Source organism: Lates calcarifer, linkage group LG6, assembly GCF_001640805.2.
Source record: "Lates calcarifer isolate ASB-BC8 linkage group LG6, TLL_Latcal_v3, whole genome shotgun sequence".
Lineage (NCBI taxonomy): Eukaryota > Metazoa > Chordata > Actinopteri > Centropomidae > Lates > Lates calcarifer.
In genome coordinates this window covers 10192940-10210469 of record NC_066838.1, presented here as the reverse complement: position 1 = coordinate 10210469, position 17530 = coordinate 10192940, and the positions used below count along the sequence as shown (strand labels likewise).

The 17530-nt window shown below is 42.9% G+C and overlaps 2 protein-coding genes across 9 annotated transcripts in view; both read left to right on the top strand.

Moving 5' to 3' along the window:
• The window catches only part of LOC108891707 (forkhead box protein J3), a 58990-nt gene extending 54073 nt beyond the window's left edge, over positions 1-4917 (top strand). For 5 of the 8 annotated variants that reach the window (XM_018688982.2, XM_018688986.2, XM_018688984.2 and 2 more), the window contains 2 exons: positions 383-511; positions 1719-2208. In XM_018688982.2, the coding sequence (XP_018544498.1) occupies positions 383-511; positions 1719-1843 (254 nt within the window). In that variant the 3' untranslated portion in view covers positions 1844-2208. Of the gene's footprint in view, positions 1-382; positions 512-1718; positions 2209-4783 lie in introns of those variants that run through there. The other 3 variants (XM_018688987.2, XM_018688985.2, XR_001962348.2) reach the window with 2 other exon arrangements.
• A 137-nt stretch (positions 4918-5054) lies between these two features.
• si:ch211-156j16.1 (uncharacterized protein LOC564557 homolog) lies at positions 5055-15730 on the top strand. Its single transcript, XM_018688988.2, has 4 exons — positions 5055-5473; positions 11799-12191; positions 12568-12676; positions 14084-15730. Exons 1-4 carry the CDS (start codon positions 5410-5412, stop codon positions 14088-14090), a joined length of 573 nt encoding a protein of 190 aa, XP_018544504.1. The 5' UTR covers positions 5055-5409; the 3' UTR covers positions 14091-15730.
• The last annotated feature ends 1800 nt before the right edge of the window (positions 15731-17530 follow it).

Genomic DNA, 17530 nt, shown 5'->3' with positions numbered 1-17530 from the left:
AGCCATCACATAAATCAAAAAGTATCCAGAGACTTGCTCTGTGACATTTTTTCATTTGTTTGCTGTGATCAGGGTTGAAACTTCAGGCCATGAAGCTTAATTACAGTCTCTCTCCTCACTGAGTCATTGTCTCCCCATTATATAATTTACAAGGGAATTATGGATTTTGTCAGCTTCATGGCAGCTGGAGTAAAAACATGCAGATATTTCAACAGCGGGAAATCCACTGAGTGACTGAGTTCTCTAGCTTAGCATAAGATGCCAGTAAATCTGTGAGTGCACATGATAACAGCTCGTGTTCTGCGAAGACGCATACGCATGTGGGAAAGACGGGATGCTAATCTGACAGTTAGTCATTGCCCTTTTGTCTGTTCTCCCACAGGGAACATGTACATGGACTCGAGACAGAACATTTCCTCTCTGATGGGCCCGCCAGGATACCCCCACATGCCTCCTTTGAGCAGCACGGCTCCCACCATGACAGGTGACTCCTCCATCGCTCTCTTAACAGGTCAGGAGGAGCCCGTAGAAATGCAGCGTATATTTACTGTGTGTGAGCAGGTTTATATGCAGGCAAGTGTGTGTTTGTCGGTGTCAGAATTGTGACAGTGCCTGTGCTAGTATCAGTCATACAGAAGTACTTTAACATAATGATCATGATGATGTCAAACCATGAGGAAAAGAACCATAAATTCAATATGAATATGAGGATAGCACATTCATTTTAATCTCTGCACTGACAACAATTCATAGATACATATGTACTGTATATACAAGGGTGTTGCAGACTGGCGTGGAGAATGAGTGGCAGTGGTACAGTTATAGCAAAACTCCAGCAATTTAGAAATGGGCTTGTATAAAATTGGGGACTGACAAGACACAGATTTAAAAGAGAATGATCAAATTTGTTGCACCCATGATTTAAGATTAAGATAAGAGATATCACTTATAACTACAACTAGCCAACTTATTTTCATGAGTAAAACTGGTTGAGTACCCCATTAAGATGAATTGTTTAATTTTTTTCAGAGAAAAAAATAATTTTAGAATATACAGAATTTGGTTTAGAAAATGAATTCATAAACAAAATGAATTAATTAAATACCAAGGTTTTTCTGTTCCCTGTTTCCTGCTGCAAGACGACCCTGTTCAGTACAATTTACAGGATTTTAAATGGTCCTGTTGTAGCAAGGACAGCTCAGGATGTGTCAAGATAAAGATACTTACAGTAGAAAGAACGCAACACACTGTCACAATGACACACACACACAAGTATCACATGTTATGATACAGTTGAATTAGCACCTGTCTATAAGCTTCATAAAGATACAGTAGCCTTACTTGCATTGGTTTGTATTATTACAAGATGTAATGTGTCATTTTTGTCGACTTCTTTTTCTCAAAAGTAAATCACAGTGTGTCACTGAAATCACTAAGATGCCATGCTAAGTGCTAAGTATGTGTGTCACCACATTAGAATCAGCAGTTGTTAAAACCACTAGGAGAGACTTTAGCTCCAGCCTCTGTGGATTATTTGACGCTGTTAATAGGACTTCAGCTGTTTTTGACAGCTGCTGATGTCCTTGTCATGATCATACAAAACCTCCTTTTCTATTCTAACAGTTCTTCTCACATATTTAAAAATAAATAAATAAATGAAGTTAGCGGCAACGACTCAGAAGTACTGAAATCTCACTCCCACTGTCTTCCACGTCCAGGTCATCACAGTCAGCTGAGCCAGCAGCAACAACAACACACGCTGCCTCCAGCACACTTCCAGGTGAGACGCATGCTCGCTGCAGACGACATCCAGGATGACTTTGACTGGGACTCCATTGTCTAAAAGAACAAAAAACGGAGCCATCGGTGGAACAGAGAGAAGGAAACGAGAGCCTGGAAATGAGAGTCACGGACACGTCATGTGATAACAGGTGAGGTATGGAACTGGCCAACCTGCTCCTTTCACCAGTGTGAAAAAACAGAAGACAATCCAACAGAAAACAAACAGAAAGTAACCTTTCTCTAATTTTGCTGGCCTTTTTTTCTGGTACAAGTGGTTGATGACTCTAAAGACAATCATTATTTAAAAAAAAAAAAAAAAAACTTAAATGGGATTGGACCAAGCCAAGATGTAAACACACATCATCCAAAGCAAAAGGACATCTGAAGCTCTCTGAATTGTCTCATGTTGATCCCCCCGCCCTCTCCCTCACCACACACACACACACACACACACAACACACACACACAGTGCCAACAGGGTTACAAATCGCCAAAGTGTTGTCGAATCGTCTGTGAATTATTTACCTTTCGTTTTCTCAAATCTTCTCTGTTTCCTGCTGTAACTTGTGTCCCATGTCTGCAAAATATGAATAGAAACCTTGTCCTCTTCAAAACTCCCTGCAGAAAATAACTTGTCACACACATTCACACACATTCAGCAGGTCAAACTACTGCATCCTTTTCTCCTTGTAACGTTTCTTTTTTCACTAATCTTTATGGCTCCAGTCTAAAGGAGGATTTCTGAAGAAGGTGTACCTGTTCAACTTGAATCAGTAACGGTTGAGTGGACCACCACCTGCTGGTTAAAACAGGCACCATTTTGCTTCCTCTGCCTAAAAAAAAAAAACAAAAACAAAAAAAAAAACGTTCTATGCACCACAGTCTGTTTTTACTTCATCTCTGTTCTGTCACAACAGACGGCAACTCTGAACTTTTTTCTGTTAATTTTATCACTTTTAACTGTCATTATGTGTGTGTGGAACAGTCCATGGTGCCATGTTCTCAGGGTGTTACATTCACAAACATCTTCACATCTCTGCCATTTACATCTCTATATGTGAGGTTACCTGTGTGTGTTGTACGGTGCCGTCAGTGTTCACTTCCTGTTGGCGAACAGCGAGCGTCTCGGCGAAATGTTTAAAATGTTCATTTGTCAGCTTATAAGCTAACTCATGTGAAATACTGTGGAATACGTTTTTCAGTAGTTCAAACAACAGCCACTAATTTAAATACAAATGAGACGCTGATAAGACTTGGACTTTTGTCAACAATAACGTGTTGTTTTCTGGGATATAATTCAGTTTTTCAAGGTTTCATAATTTTAGGGGAAAGTGCATATCACTTACAACCAGGCAGAGAAGGCCGGCTGTGACTTCACGCTGCCTCATTTAGGAGAAGATGAGCAGTTTTTTGCACAACATGAAGCTTGATAGCATCTAGTGAATGAGAAAAACAAAAGAAAACGGTGAACGTTTTTTATTTTTTTGTTTCAAAAGACATTTTAAAAAAATAACAGAGCAGCAAAAGAGCAAAGACTAAGCAAAAGTTTCAAATATTCAACTTTTTTTTTTTTACTGTGATGTTTAATTTTGTCTGTGTGTACAAGTGTGTATAGTCCTCTCTGATTTTTCCTTTAGCATACAGCTCCGTACAGCTCGGAAGATACACATAAGAAACAAGTACTTTGTTTGTATTAAGTGGGTACGCAGTGAAATATGAGACCTTAAAGTGCTCTTGGGTTTGAAATGATCTCAGTGATTGTTCAGATGGTCAAAACAAGGTCTCAATGTAGAAAAAAAAAAGAAAGAAAAATACTCTTTATTATTGCCATTAAATGCTGTATTACAGTGACCAGCATATATATCTTGTATGTTTGTGTGTTGTTGTCCTTGTAAATAACAGTATGTTACCCCTCTGTTTGCCCTTGAAAAACACGGACTAATGAAAACAAAACAGCAAATGGAGAGAAAGTATTTTGTTATCTGTCCTTCAGGAGACACAGTATGTATATACCTTCAGTATATTGTAAATAAGTGGTAAAAAACAAAATACAAAAAAACAAACACTTTGGCGTTGGCGTTTTGTGTGTCATAAATAATCTGTGTATGGCAGTTCAACAGTTAAAATCTGTTTCAGTGTTTATTAAAATGTCATTGACCATTTTTACTGCGCTAACCTCGCATCTGCTGTCGTTATTTCATCAGCTGTTTTCGTGTTTGCAGGTTTTTGCACAGAAACCTTCAATGTTGCTGGACAAGTCCTTGTGCTTTTCATGACTCTAAATATAACATGCAGCTTCAGTCTTTCTGTAGTTTGAATTTTCAGGCTAAAACAAAACTAAAGGAACTGAGAAAGACTTAGAGTATGGTTGTTAAGATAACTGTTGGAGATAACAAATCCCTTGGCTTTGTGCCGTGTTGACCCCTGTAGCTTGTTGTCCAACAGGTGTCAGCCTAGGTCCAGGCAACAGTCTGTTTGCCCTACCGTCGCATGTAAACTCAGCAGACCACCCATGCTCGCCTGTGTGAAAGTCACACAATGTTCTAACTGTATTTACGGCTCCTTTTCATTGGGAAAACCTGTTTTAAAAAACAGCTCTCTCTCGCCACGCTTTGTCAGCCAAAGATGTGTGCTGCCGCTTTTTCTTTTCAAAAACAAGATTGATGATTTCAAAGATCGATACAGATGCATTAAGGATGCTTGTTTCACTCACTGTTTGCTTTTATTAAGAGTTAAGCACTGTTAAAGAATGTAACAGGCAATATCTAGTGAAGCCCTTTTCTATTGAAGACACTTTCTTGGCTCTTACCTCTATGATTAAGGATCATTAAAGACAGCTCAAGGCTCTGTGTACTTTTCTCTCCATTCATTCAGAGAGCATTTAGAAACTTGTTGCTACAACCTACCGTCTTATTTTATAAGCTGTCCAGTTTGAAGTGCTTGTCTTGTCTTGATACAAACAAGGCAAAACACATTAACGGTCTTTTAATCTTTATTTCAGAATGTGTGTTTGCATGTGTGAGTGCTGCTGATACTGCTAACAGCAGTTGGCAGTGTACCCAGAGGAGAGCTGGGCTGGACCACGCGGGCTGAAACCACCTTACTGCCCCAATCCAGACTCCCTCCTCCCAACCCAACCTGCCCCTTGCTCCTCAACCCGCCCAGCCCCACCACCACCACCAGCACCCCTCCTCCTCCCCTACTCTCCCTCTCTCTCTCTATTTCTCTCTCTCTCTCTTCACTTCCTCAAAGTGGCCACAGTTCCTCTCTTTTCTCTTGTCCCTCTCTACATCCCTCCACCATTCTTCGTCTCCCTCCTCCAGCTGCGACAGCAACCCAGTGCCGGCTCTATCCCGCCTGTCTCCACCTCCGCAGGTTAACAGGATTTCAGGCTGCTACTTTTCCCAAACTTCCCTGCGAAGACTTTTTCATTCTAGACCTTTTTTGGGTCCTTCACCCTTCCCCTCTGGAGAGGCCGGCTGGTGTGTGCGTGTGTGTGTGTGTGCATCTCTGTGGTGTGTGTGTCTGGCGTGTGTGCGGCAGCGTGTACAAGGGCTCTGGTGTCGTGCTCTTTGCCCTGAGGGAGTCCCTAAAGGTTGTGACTGGAGGAGAAAAGTTTCCACCACGATGAATGTTCAGCTGCTGCTCCTGCTGGCCCTGGTTGGCCCTTTCTGTGCCTTCACACATGCAAGTAAGTGAACTCTCTGCTATCACCGTCCTGCTGTTAGCACACCGTGTCCCCTCTCTCCCTCTGCCTCCATGTGCCCACACCACACCACTCTTTGTCTGCTTTAATCCCTGCTAGTTGAGCAATAACACTCTGGAGGCTGGTTTCAGACTGAAAAATAAGCTCAATTTTAATTGATGTTTCTATTAATTGGCTATACGTTTTGTTACATTCAAATAATTTTAGACACTTGAAATATTCTTTATGTTTTTACTGACAAATCATGACTGAAAACTGCTTCTGGCATCTGCTCGCTTTTAAGTTTAACCCATACGTACCACCTTAGCTGAGAACCACTCCACTGAAAACACAAAACTCTGGGTGAAGGTGTTAATTTAACAAAGAGGGGGATAGCCTGTGTTGATTTTAAACAGATCCTCCTCCCTCCGCATGGCTGTCTCTCTTGTTCGTTTTCACATTACTCCTGAGCCTCAGACAGGAGGAAAAGTTTGATTTGAAGACACGAGGGAGAAGTGTGATATAATAGCAGGAGCTCTGCCGCCTCGTGTCTGTAAATTCTTGGCACTGGCTAAGAGAAGAAAGGAATATCCTTTGGAAACCTCCCAAAATCAGTGCTCATACACAGGGACGAAGGGAGGGAGGGAGGGATGGGGTGGTGGGCAGCTGTAAACTGTAACATACACCGTACACATTTATTCACTGGCTCCTCTCACTTTACCCCTGATTCTCTCATTTCTCTCTTACTTTATTCCTTTTCCTCTCTTTCCCCCCTTCCCCTCAGCATCTCTACCCTCTCTTGCCTCTCTTTATCCATGTAAGTCTCTTTTTTCCTTTCTTTCTTCCTGCTTCCTTCCTTTGCCTTGACCAGCACTGTTTGTCGGGGGGGGGGGGCAGCAGACACGGGGAGGTGGAGGGGTGTGTGTGGCTGAGGCCTGAGGGAACTGTAGGGCAGGGCAGGGCTGGTTTTGCGTGTGTGTATTAATAGAGAGAGGCTCTATATTTAAGAGGGTCATATGGATGAGAGAGAGTGAGAGGAGCAAGAGACAGGAAAAGAGAGAAAGAGAGAGAGCACCCGGTACTTGATGAGCTTTAAGAGGTGCCCCACCCTCTTTTACCCGCGTGTTATTAAACCGTGTGGCGTGCCGCCCCTTGGCATTTACCCATCTTTGGTGGGGTATAAAGCGCTACCACTTGAACTCCCTCCCCCCCCCCTCCCCCCTCATCTCTCCGCCTTCCTCCAATTCTCTGCCCCCTTCCCCTGGTGCAGCTTGATGAGTCTGGACCCCTGGGGGACAGGTTTGGGTTTTTTTTTTTTTTTTTTTTTTCTTTTTGGTGGGGGGGGGGGGGGGGGAGAGAGGGGCTGGGTCTATTTTTAAACAACAACCTTTACCGGTCGGAGACGGCATGCCTGCCCCATTTCCATGGAGGTTTACTCTGAAAAAGAGTCCTTAAACTTTCTGAGTGTCTCACGTTTTCAAAGAGAAGAAAATAGCTCACTCCACATCCTATGCTTCCCAAATGGGATCTTTTAGCTTCCTTGAGCCTGCTCACTTAACTAGCAAAACCCCATGTATCCTGTAAAACACTTCACCTCCTCCCTCACAATGCTGCTCCCCCCTCGTCTGGTCTCCTTCTTAATGAGTTTTGTCTGCGTCCCTGGGCCTATAACATCCCTGTCACATCTGGCCGCTGAAGGGAGAGGTCAATGCCCTTTGTCAGTGCCCACTTCTAGAAATGACTCAAATGTTGCGCTCATGCTCCAAATATGCCGGTAAAGAGGGACCATGACGAACATGCACTTCTCACGTCAGCCAAGTCTCATTTTGAGATTTTTTTTTTTTTTTTTTTTTTTTTAAATTTGCTCACTCAAAAATTTCCACAAGGAGAAAGAAACATCTGTTTATGGAAAAGAGGCAGAGGGCCGTTACAGCCCGGACCAAGCCCAAAGCCCTGACAGCTCGAAACAGTAGCAGGACTTCAGCTCCTGTCAGATGAGAGTGGTGCACCAAAAACATGTCTAAAAAAATAGCAGAGTACGGCCCAAACCAAACCTCACTGTGGAGGGTTTTATGTGTCTCCTCTGTTGAGTACATATCTCTAGCACCTACATGTGTTGCAGGGTGAGACATGGTGCAAGGGAAAGTAAGAAAAAAATGGAGCCGCTGACTAAGGAACACTTACACAACTGGGTGGGTGTTTTATGATGTGGGAGTTGGATTTGAAGGTTAGCAAGATTAGAAATACATTAAGAGGCTCAGCTGATAAAACTGTAGAGGTCAGGGGGTATTGCTTATGTCTGGGGTGTTGAATTTTTTTTTGGAAGAGTCGGAGGGAGTTGGAGAGCTTGGAGTGATGCTCCATCAGCATGTTTATTTTATCATTTCTGCAGTGGTTGGTGGTTCATGATTCATTACATTTAAGGAATTTAATCAGACTCGTTAGGCCTAAGATTAAAGGCCCTCTTGATCCAGGTCTGGTACCAGTTTGTGTCCCTGGTGATAGAGTCCAGATGGGATGTGCTGCATGTCCTCCTATCTAACTTAGACCAGGAGGGGGGAAAAAAATCCTACACGAATGTGGAGGCTCATTGTGTTGCATCTGTGATAAGACCGGCTGAGAATATTCCACTTCGGCCTGTCTCCTGCTTAAACTCCCCAGTGAGCAGTTTGTGGCACGCCTCAATATCTCCACAGCTGACTCCTACTGGTTTTAGTGGGGGGGGGGGAGTTTACGCTGCACAGCATCTCATCATAGCGCAGTGAGATGGGCGGGGGACGCCTATATCTCTCACATTTCCCTCCTTCCAGCGCTGCAAAAACATTCCTGGGCTGCGAAGGTGGATACGCTCACACTCCCTCGCGCCGTCTGCATGGACCCTTTCCCTCCCACACGGGACTGTGAATTAGTAACTCACTCACACACATACACACACATAAACACAAATGGGGGGCCTCCGTGACAGCTGATTGTGATCGTAATGGATGGAAGCTGCTACTCCCTCTTTTCCTGTCTCACAGTGTATATCGTTGTGTCCCTCCCTCACTCTTTCACTCTCTCCACTCACCTCTCCATCTGTCCCTGTACATTCATCTACATTCCATCACTAAAACCGTATTTGAGGGAAACTTTAAAAACTAGTGTCATCCACAGTCACAATTATTTTTCTCCAGTATTATTTGAATTACTTTCTGTGACCTATTTTTTACAGATGGTGTCATCACCATTTGTCTTCTACTTCCCCGTCTTCATAATGTTTACTTCATAATGAGTAAGAATAATAAAGTCAGAAAATATGTTGAATCAGCTCTTTAATGCCTAGTCAGTGACTAAACACACGCACATATACATAAAGACATGACCTCAGCGGCACTTACTAACGTTTATTGAGGGGCAGGGTGATTTCAGGCTGTTTCACTTACTTCACATGGAAATGGATGTGAGAAAGCACGTGTGGTCAAAATGATGTAATCATGGGTAAAATGACCTGGGCACACCACTGAAAAATTTGGAAGAATAAGAACAACGCCACAATTACGTAATCCCAGTCTAGGATTGAAAGAATGAAAAAGAAACTGGGACTGCTTCCAGCTTTGTGGTGTTGTAGTGTTTTTTGTTTAGTTTTTTTTTCTCAGTGTGGAGTTTTTACGCGGTGCTTCTAAACTTCTGGGGGTTTTAAGGTGTAAAGGTGTTTTAAGGTGTTAGGGTACACAGAGGCATGTCTGCATGTCTGCCCTTGTTGGTAGAAATCCTCACCAGCTCCAGGGGTCCTGTTCTGTATCTGACCCCTGTACTCTAAGCCAGCCCCCCCCCCACCCCCAACGGAGGATTAACAGTGGGTTGCCCAACATACACACAGACACCCAACTTGCTGTGAGCAAAGACCATGCAGACCATGTTCACGGTGAAATCAAGCAGCAAAGGGGAACACGGGGCCTGCTCCCCTGGCTTTTCATTACTGTTCCCTCAGAGTCCCACCCACCCCACCCCACCCCCTCTCATTCTCTCCCCTTCTCTCTGGGGATTCAGCCTTTTCAAAGGTATAGGCAGCAATAAACCTATCCTCAGGGAGTGGTAGAGTCACAGAGACGAAGATGAGTAAGAAATACATTAAAAGGGAACGGGAGGAGAGTGGGATGTAGACTGTAATAGTCTTACTGTGTGACTCACTAATGTAGCTGTATTAAGTTAGGATAGCCAGCACAGTGGAGAGGAAATACTACTCAGAGCTAATTGTGGGAACTGTACACACAATGAAGCAATTGTTAGTGGAGTTTGAGGGGGCGATTACACATAGCGTACGGCCATACTCTGTGAAGCACGGACCATTTTATCATTGCTTACAGACGTTCCAAACAAACAGTCTGAATCGCTGTTTGAAAACCCCCTTTAGTACTCAACCGCAGTGGGAACAAATGTTTTGTTATATTTACCCTGCCTGTTGCTAATGAACACACTAGCCAGCACAGAACTAGGAATAACTGCACCGGTTGTGAGACAAGTCCAGCCATTCAGAGTTATTTTTACCCTTGTAAAGTATTCTCTATTATTTCAAGTATTTAGAACAATTGAAGAAAACTGAGATGGAGAGAGCATGATGTCAGACACTAAATTTATAGGACTTACACAGATGCTCTTTTCTGCTCACTACAGTCAGAAAGTTTTCAGGGAGAAGCAGTGACTTCAGGCCAACATCTTGTCAGTGGAAAGTTAACTGTAGACCATAATTTTGGTGCCACACTGAAATCTACCTCCTTAATTTTGAAGCAGAGCTGTCCAGGCTAAGCTTTCAGTTGTGGCTGGGAGGATGTTGAACGTGGGGAGATGGAGTTAGGGTTATTGGAGGGAAATGATTAGGTTCAAACCAGGCTGCTTCATAGTCCAGACCTTGATGAAAGACACAAAGATAAATACACATCTTTATGCAGCTCCTAAATACAAAATGGGAGCCTCCATTTTATTACAAGCACAGACTTCTGAGCTCTGGCAAATCTGTGATGATTAATATTTGACAATAAGTATCCATATTTCTTTTAATAAATAAATATGTGACTGACATTTCCTCAAGGTGTTCGGTCCACCATTTCATCAAACTTTCCTGTGTAGAGCTGGTAAAAAAAACAGCAAATCACCCATTTGTGGTGGTGTGTCTTTCATGATCAGGCGTCGTCCCCGCAACCCCGCCCTCCAATGACTGCACATGTTAAGCAGCTGAGGGTTAACAAGCCTTCCCGCGCTGTCCTTACATATCAGCTTGCTGCAGCAGGAAATGAGGCAGAGGATGTGGCATGCCAGTGTGCAAAGAGCCCTAAAGACAGGATGGTAGGGGTGGAGGGATAGAGACATGATGTACGTTTTATAAAGTCACGGGGTGTGGTGGACACGCTGTCATGGTGGCCATGTGCGAGAGGGTGTGAGAAAGAGGAGAGGTCACGTCATGACATCATGTCATGGAGGAATCTAAATATTTACCTTGTTCATTTTGACCTTATTTGGACCCATACTGACAGACTGGGGGACTTTTCTGTGTCAGTTGCCGTTCTGTCCTGCTACTGAAATGAACATGACTGTTCAAGTGGTAGCAAAACATAAAACGCATGCTGCACTGTTGGTTTAGAGATGCAATATTATCTTGTTAACATTTAAACAAATATACATTTCAGGTGCTGTGTTTTCAGTAGTGAAAAATTACACAAATTATATATCAGTTTTACAGTTATTATAGCCATTACACTGTTCAACTTTTAGAAAAGGAATATTACAGACAGGGGGCGGCACAGTGGTGCAGTGGTTAGCACTGTTGAAAGTTCTGGGTTCGAGTGTGGAGTTTGCATGTTGGAGTTTGCATCTTGTCCCTGTTCCTTGCTATGGTTCTCTCCGAGTACTCCGGCTTCCTCCCACCATCCAAAGACATGCAAGTTAGGTTAATTGGTGACTCTAAATTCCCTGTAGGTATGAATGTGAGTGTGGATGGTTGTTTGTCTGTATGTGTTGGCCCCATGATGGACTGGCGATCTGTACAGGGTGTACCCCACCCACTGACAGCTGGTATAGGGCGACCCTTAACAGATAAGCGGTACAGATAATGGATGGATGGATATTACAGACAGAAATATATGAAACCTTAAAATGAAACAGTGCATTTTGCCCAAGCTCTTCAACATGGTTTTTCAGCAGCACCACCTATAACACAAAACATAGACATCAACAATAAATGTAACAAAAGCAATCCACACAAACAGCTCCACAGCCACAGCAAAGAGGCTGTATTTATGTATTTATACCTGCATGTGAACCAATCTGTGATTTTTCCACTGATTTCTCTCCCCAGGCCCCACAACGCTCCCGGAAGCTTTCACTGCAGAGCCTCATACTGACAGCTCAGCAGATGTCACCGCTGTGGAAACCCAGGCTCCGGAAGTGGACCTTACTGTCATCACCGGTCCCCCTGCAACCACAGCAGCGGCGGCCCCTGCAGAAGTCACACCATCAGAAGCTGTCTCTGAGGTGGATGTTCCGTCCACCACGGTTCATGCAGAGATGGAGCCCACCGCTGAGACAGAAGGCCCTGTTCCTGCTACTTCTGGAGCAGTGGAACCCCTTGTCACCAGTTTTCCTCCTGTGGAGACCGCAGCCCCCACTGAGCCACCCGCCCAACCCGAGGTGACGACAGCCGCCCTGGAAGGCGAAGAGATGCCCAACAAGGACGAAGAAGTTGTCGTTGGTGAGGAATGTGTGTGGTGGAAGTTGGGTGCAAACCTTTGAAGTTTAAAGTCAGGAGCTGCGTTTGACTGATACAATGTGTAAGATGAGTTCAAAGTCTGTGGGTCTGTTTGCCAGTGACAGAAAGGATTTTTGTGGTCACATGCAGGCTTTTAACCAAGTATCACTCCTCCCTTTCTTTTGCTTACCATCAGAGGTAATTAATCTTCTAATAGATAGACAGACTGCTTTTGATGCATTCCAAGTGTGAAAATTATTCCTGAAACTAAAGGGGCTTTCTACATAGTAGAATAAAAATAGTAATATCAAAAACAAACTGATGAATTTTTAAAATACAGTCTGAAAATGTGACCTGCTCTTGTCTTTTTGTCTCCTAGAGGGCCTGAGCTCCGGCCAAGTAGTCGGCATCGTGATTGGCGCTCTGTTGGCAGTGGTCATCGTCATCGCCGTGGTGATAGCTGTGGTGAGGAGGATGGGAAAATACTCGTAAGTACGCCTCGCCTGTCCTGGTGGACACATGTCTCACACACACACACACACACACAGACGTAGAGCTTGAATCCATGTGAACAGACAGTTATATTAATGTTGTTCACTGAGTCATCACTCCTGTCTTCCTCTAAATATGGAGTGAAGCTGCATGAGCTTTTAGTCATCACTGGCACGTCCTGTGATGAAATAACACAGGCAGTGATGTAATGCGCCATTTGATAAGATGAACTCGCATGCCCAACACGAACTGCATAGCATCTCAACCACAATTGGTCTCTAGTGCTGAACATGTCGACCTTCCCTCATGAGAGTAATGGAGGGCCCATCCCACGGACGGTTTACCCACGGATCACACCCTTTCCCGTTGAGAATACTGTCTTGAGCTGCATGTCTCGCTAATGATGAATGTTTCTTGTGTCACAGGTCTGCCAAGAACAAAAAGCCTGCAAAAAAAGACAGCGTTATGGTTTCTGTAAATTTCTCAGTTTGATTCTTTCAGCTAATCATTTTAACCCTCCAGCCATCATTGTCTCAGTTCACAGATGTGTAACAGATGCCCCTCCTCCCAGCCTCCCAAATTACTAACAAAAGCTTCATGGTTGCTGCTCTTTTGCTGACATACAGTCCCATGGCCCTAGGAGAAAGATTGGTCATGCATGGTGACAAGTGGCTCTATTTGGCCTTAAAATGAGCTTGTTTATTGACTCAGTGTCTGTCTGTGTGGCCATTGGTCATCAAGCAGACTGTTTCTTTTTGTTTTTATTTACATCAGCAGCTTGATTTGATCCCTAGACACAGAGGGCTTCTGTTTGTCACGAGTGGGGCAGCGGCACAAAGTCCTTAGCTTCTGTTTGAGTATTATTTTTTATACTAATTATCAGACTTTCTGCAACTGTTGGTCTATTTTAAAAATGTTTATTTCACAGTATATGATCTTGAAATCCTGTTGACTTAAGCTACACTTGAAAAGGGGAAAATTTAGTCCAATAACTAAATCTCAACCTCAAACAACCAGGCTTTAAAACAAAATGTCTCCCTTTTTCGGTTTGTAATAAACAAGCATCTTATGTAAACCTTAAGTTGTCTCTTTTTGTGTATTGACCCACATCTTTAATCTTTTAATTAAATGTACAAACTAGCTGTTTTCACTCCCCACTTTGTTGTCAATGTCCATGTGCCCTCATTATGGATAAATAAATTGTACGCTATAAAATGATGAGGTACTTTCAAATGAGTTTAACCTCTAACTGCGGTAGAAATTATAACTTTCCATTAATATTCCCATTTCAACTAGTGAATGATAGTCTGTGATTATCTATGCAAACTAATTTTCTCTCCTCTCTCTCTCTCTCTCTCTCTCTCTCTCTCTCTTTTTTTTTTTTTTTTTTTTTAACTCTACAGCCCTTGAGGAAAAAACCAGCCAAGCAGCAGGAGCGCCCAAAGTTCTGGAAATTCTGAACTACTGAACTGTGATGTCATTTCCGATCATTAAAACAAGCGCGATACCAGAACTTAACTAATCTAACCAGGACTCTGGACTGTAGCCAAAAAAAAGAGGGGGAGGGAGGCTTGTGTGTGTTTATGTATATGTTACATGTGTGCGAGACAAGAGGGGTACATAAACAAACATCCTCACCTCCCCCGCTACCTCCCTGACCCCCCCTGAAGCCGCTGATATAAAAGGCTCCCCCCCACTCCCTCAGAGAAAACAAAACAAGGTGACAGCAGGTTGTCACAAAGAATTTCAGGGCTTTTTAAATGCATTTTGTTAAAAAAGGAAGCGAACTAGGGGATTATCTGACATGTAGGGGGAAAAACTATCTCCTTTACAGTGCATACTTATAGTGACTGACTTAGATTTGTGATGAAGTTCAGGAAAAGGACACAAAAATGCGAGATACTGTTAAACAAAAAGGAATTGAAATACAGATGGAAGGTGGGAATGAGAAAAAAGCAAGAGAGACTGTTACAAATTCCACAAGATGTATATACAATGCAAGGGGACTACATAGTATACAGCTAATGACTTTCTCATATGTTGCAGTTGCATAGGCTAGCATTTGATATTATGGAATACACAGTACATATAGGCAGCCTTTAGGCGATTGTTGCGGCCTTCAAAACACCCCTGAGCACCAGTTAAAACATTTTCTCATGTAGCCAGAATCCCTGACATGTTGGCCAACTGTATGAAGCACCGTGTGCAGAAGTTGTCCTGACATTCACACTCGTGAGCTCTGAGGGCTAGCATGGGGCTAACAGGAACGAAAAAAGGCACCCTCATTTGCAAGAGTAACGTGACATTCTGCCCACTTTAACACTGACATATAAAAACCTAATACATATCTGTGAAATTTAGCAGAAGGGTTTGTGCCACTGTCTCTGGTATTCTCTAGGTAGTTAGGAGGATTTTAACTTTTGAAGTGCATTATTAATGTGAATTGACTGTACTTTTTAACTGCCACCCATTCCAAAAAAAAACAAAAAAAAACCCAGCTTTGTTGACTTCTGGTTTGTTCCATATAAAGGCTTTAAACACAGCCAGTGGTTGTTAGACATAGTGTTAGCATTGTCTCAACAATGTATTCATAGTACCTCTGTTAATAGGTAGATTACCAGAACAGCCGTCCAGTCATTAAATTGAGCTAACCCCAGATTGTGTGCACAGGATGACATTTTATAGTTGCACTTAGTTTTAGTGCACAGTGTTAGGCAGCAATGCCCTATTTTGTTATTTTTTGCAGTTGTAAGTGTGCTAAATGGGTGTACAAATAATGAAGTCTCAGCTTAGCTCTGCTTGCTTTACAAACTCGTTTAATATGTGCACTGAATGAGTGATGTAATGTTTAATGAATAGGCTTTAGACACTGCAAACGTTTGCAACGACATGTGTTTGTGTCCTCCCTTCTGCTTTGCCACATATTATCAGTTCTAGGTCTTTAATTTGTGCCATCTGATTTGTTTGAACCTTCTATTTAATTGCAGTGTTTTTTTGTTCGTACTGTTTCAATAAAAAACGGAAAACACTCCACAAAATATTTCACTAAATTTTTCACTGAAAGCTCTCTTTTGTCTTTTGTTCGTGAAATATCTCTGAATAGCTTTTCCAATTCGTTCATCTTTTCTATCCATTATCCTATCAATTAGATTACATAGTTACCGTGGCAACGCCTAAAAGTCAACACATTCTTGAGCAGCACTCCATTCACGCTTGATCAGGCCAAAATACTTGTGACAGTTAAAATCTCATGACACTTATTTTCTATTTCCAAGCCCAGCTCATCATTAACAGGCTTCCACAGGGGCTACTTCCAGCTGCCCACTCTGATTGGCCCATTTAAGTAATGCTTCAAATTTTCTAAAAAAAAAAAAAAAAAAAAAAAAAAAACCAAAAACAAGCCTTTTTCAGAGGGGAGACAAACAACACCAAATATGGACGACCATATGGCCTCGAACCGTTAAGTCGGTTGAGCCCTCTGACAGTTAGGTGTGTTTTTTATGTCATGTAGTAGAGTTTTTCATACGGCGCTGTTAAGCTGAGGCAAGGCTCCAACAGTAGGCTGCGAGTCGCACAGAGATGCTCTGTGTCTGGCTCCCTCTCCTCCGTGTGGTTTTAGGCAGCTGGCCCAACACCCACCACCCCAGCCTCTGCCCCACCGGCGAGCTTCATAGCTCTCTTTAGCTCTCTCTCTCGCCTCAGACGGCTGGGAACAATGGAGTCTTTTGAGAGGGGCAGATGGAGAGGCTATGGGCCGTGGCTGTGAAGCTGCTCGCCAGTGGCTCCCTCTCTCCCCTTCAGCAAGGGGGAATTCTGTGCATCGCTGCAGGGTGGAGTCACTTCCTGGGTGGGCCCAGCATCGATCATGTGCACTCGCATGCACTCAACAAAACTCAGATAGAGCCCTAAAGCTCCAAGTCTGTACTTGCCCTCTGTACAGATGAACACATGTTAAACCAATCATAACAGTCATGCTCCAGCAAAATGTCCCAGAAAAGCAGCTGTTAAGGCACACCATAAAAGTGTGTGATTCACAGAGAGAGTCTCAGTCAGATTCATGACACACAGTACAAAAGTACACACACACACACACACACACACACACACACATGTCTGTGTCTCATATTTAATTATCATACTCTAAACTGCCTGCTTATGTGGTACGCAGGCATAAAAATGAGTGTGTGGATGTTTTTTGTGGTCTTCCATGTGTGTGTGTTTAGGTTGTACATGTTATATACAGGATCTGTAAATACAGTATATAAATAATGTATGAACATTTATGTGTACATGTGAAATTAATCCCCATAATGAGGTCATCAGGATTTAGCCAGTGCACAAAGTTTCCCTCCCATTTCCTGTGCTCGTCTAGAGGTGACTGAAAACTGTCTGAGAGGAAGGAAGAAACCGCTCAGCTCTGTAGCAGACAGATGGACGAGGCAATATCTTTCCACTCTAAATAAAACCAGACCAGTGTATTTTGATTTAACAGAAGAATGTGTGTCTATTTTTGTCTGTACAACAAGGTTACTTATAGCTGACCGTGAGCTGCATGTTTGTGATATATTCCACATGGAAGAAACCGGTCTGAACCGGTCATCATTTTTATTTGTGGGAAAACTGTTGGTGCCCACTCAGCAAATTATAATCCTAACAGTGAAGAGAAAGCACAGATTGTACAACAATAGATAAATGAGGATTTCTAAATGCAGGGCTGAAAATAAACATTAGGCATCAGGCTAATTCTCTTACAGACTATGTGTGCTCACTCTTATCAAATTTAAAAATAAAAAACAAAAACTCTTAGAATAGAAAAAGTTGGTAAAAAAGACAAACTAAAATGAACTATA

Bases quoted from the DNA above. Each gene is read 5' to 3' on its own strand.
- si:ch211-156j16.1 (XM_018688988.2), top strand. From the start codon at position 5,410: ATGAATGTTCAGCTGCTGCTCCTGCTGGCCCTGGTTGGCCCTTTCTGT. The intron at 5,474-11,798 runs GTAAGTGAACTC...TTCTCTCCCCAG, and splicing joins CTGTGCCTTCACACATGCAA to GCCCCACAACGCTCCCGGAA. The intron at 12,192-12,567 runs GTGAGGAATGTG...TTTGTCTCCTAG, and splicing joins GGACGAAGAAGTTGTCGTTG to AGGGCCTGAGCTCCGGCCAA.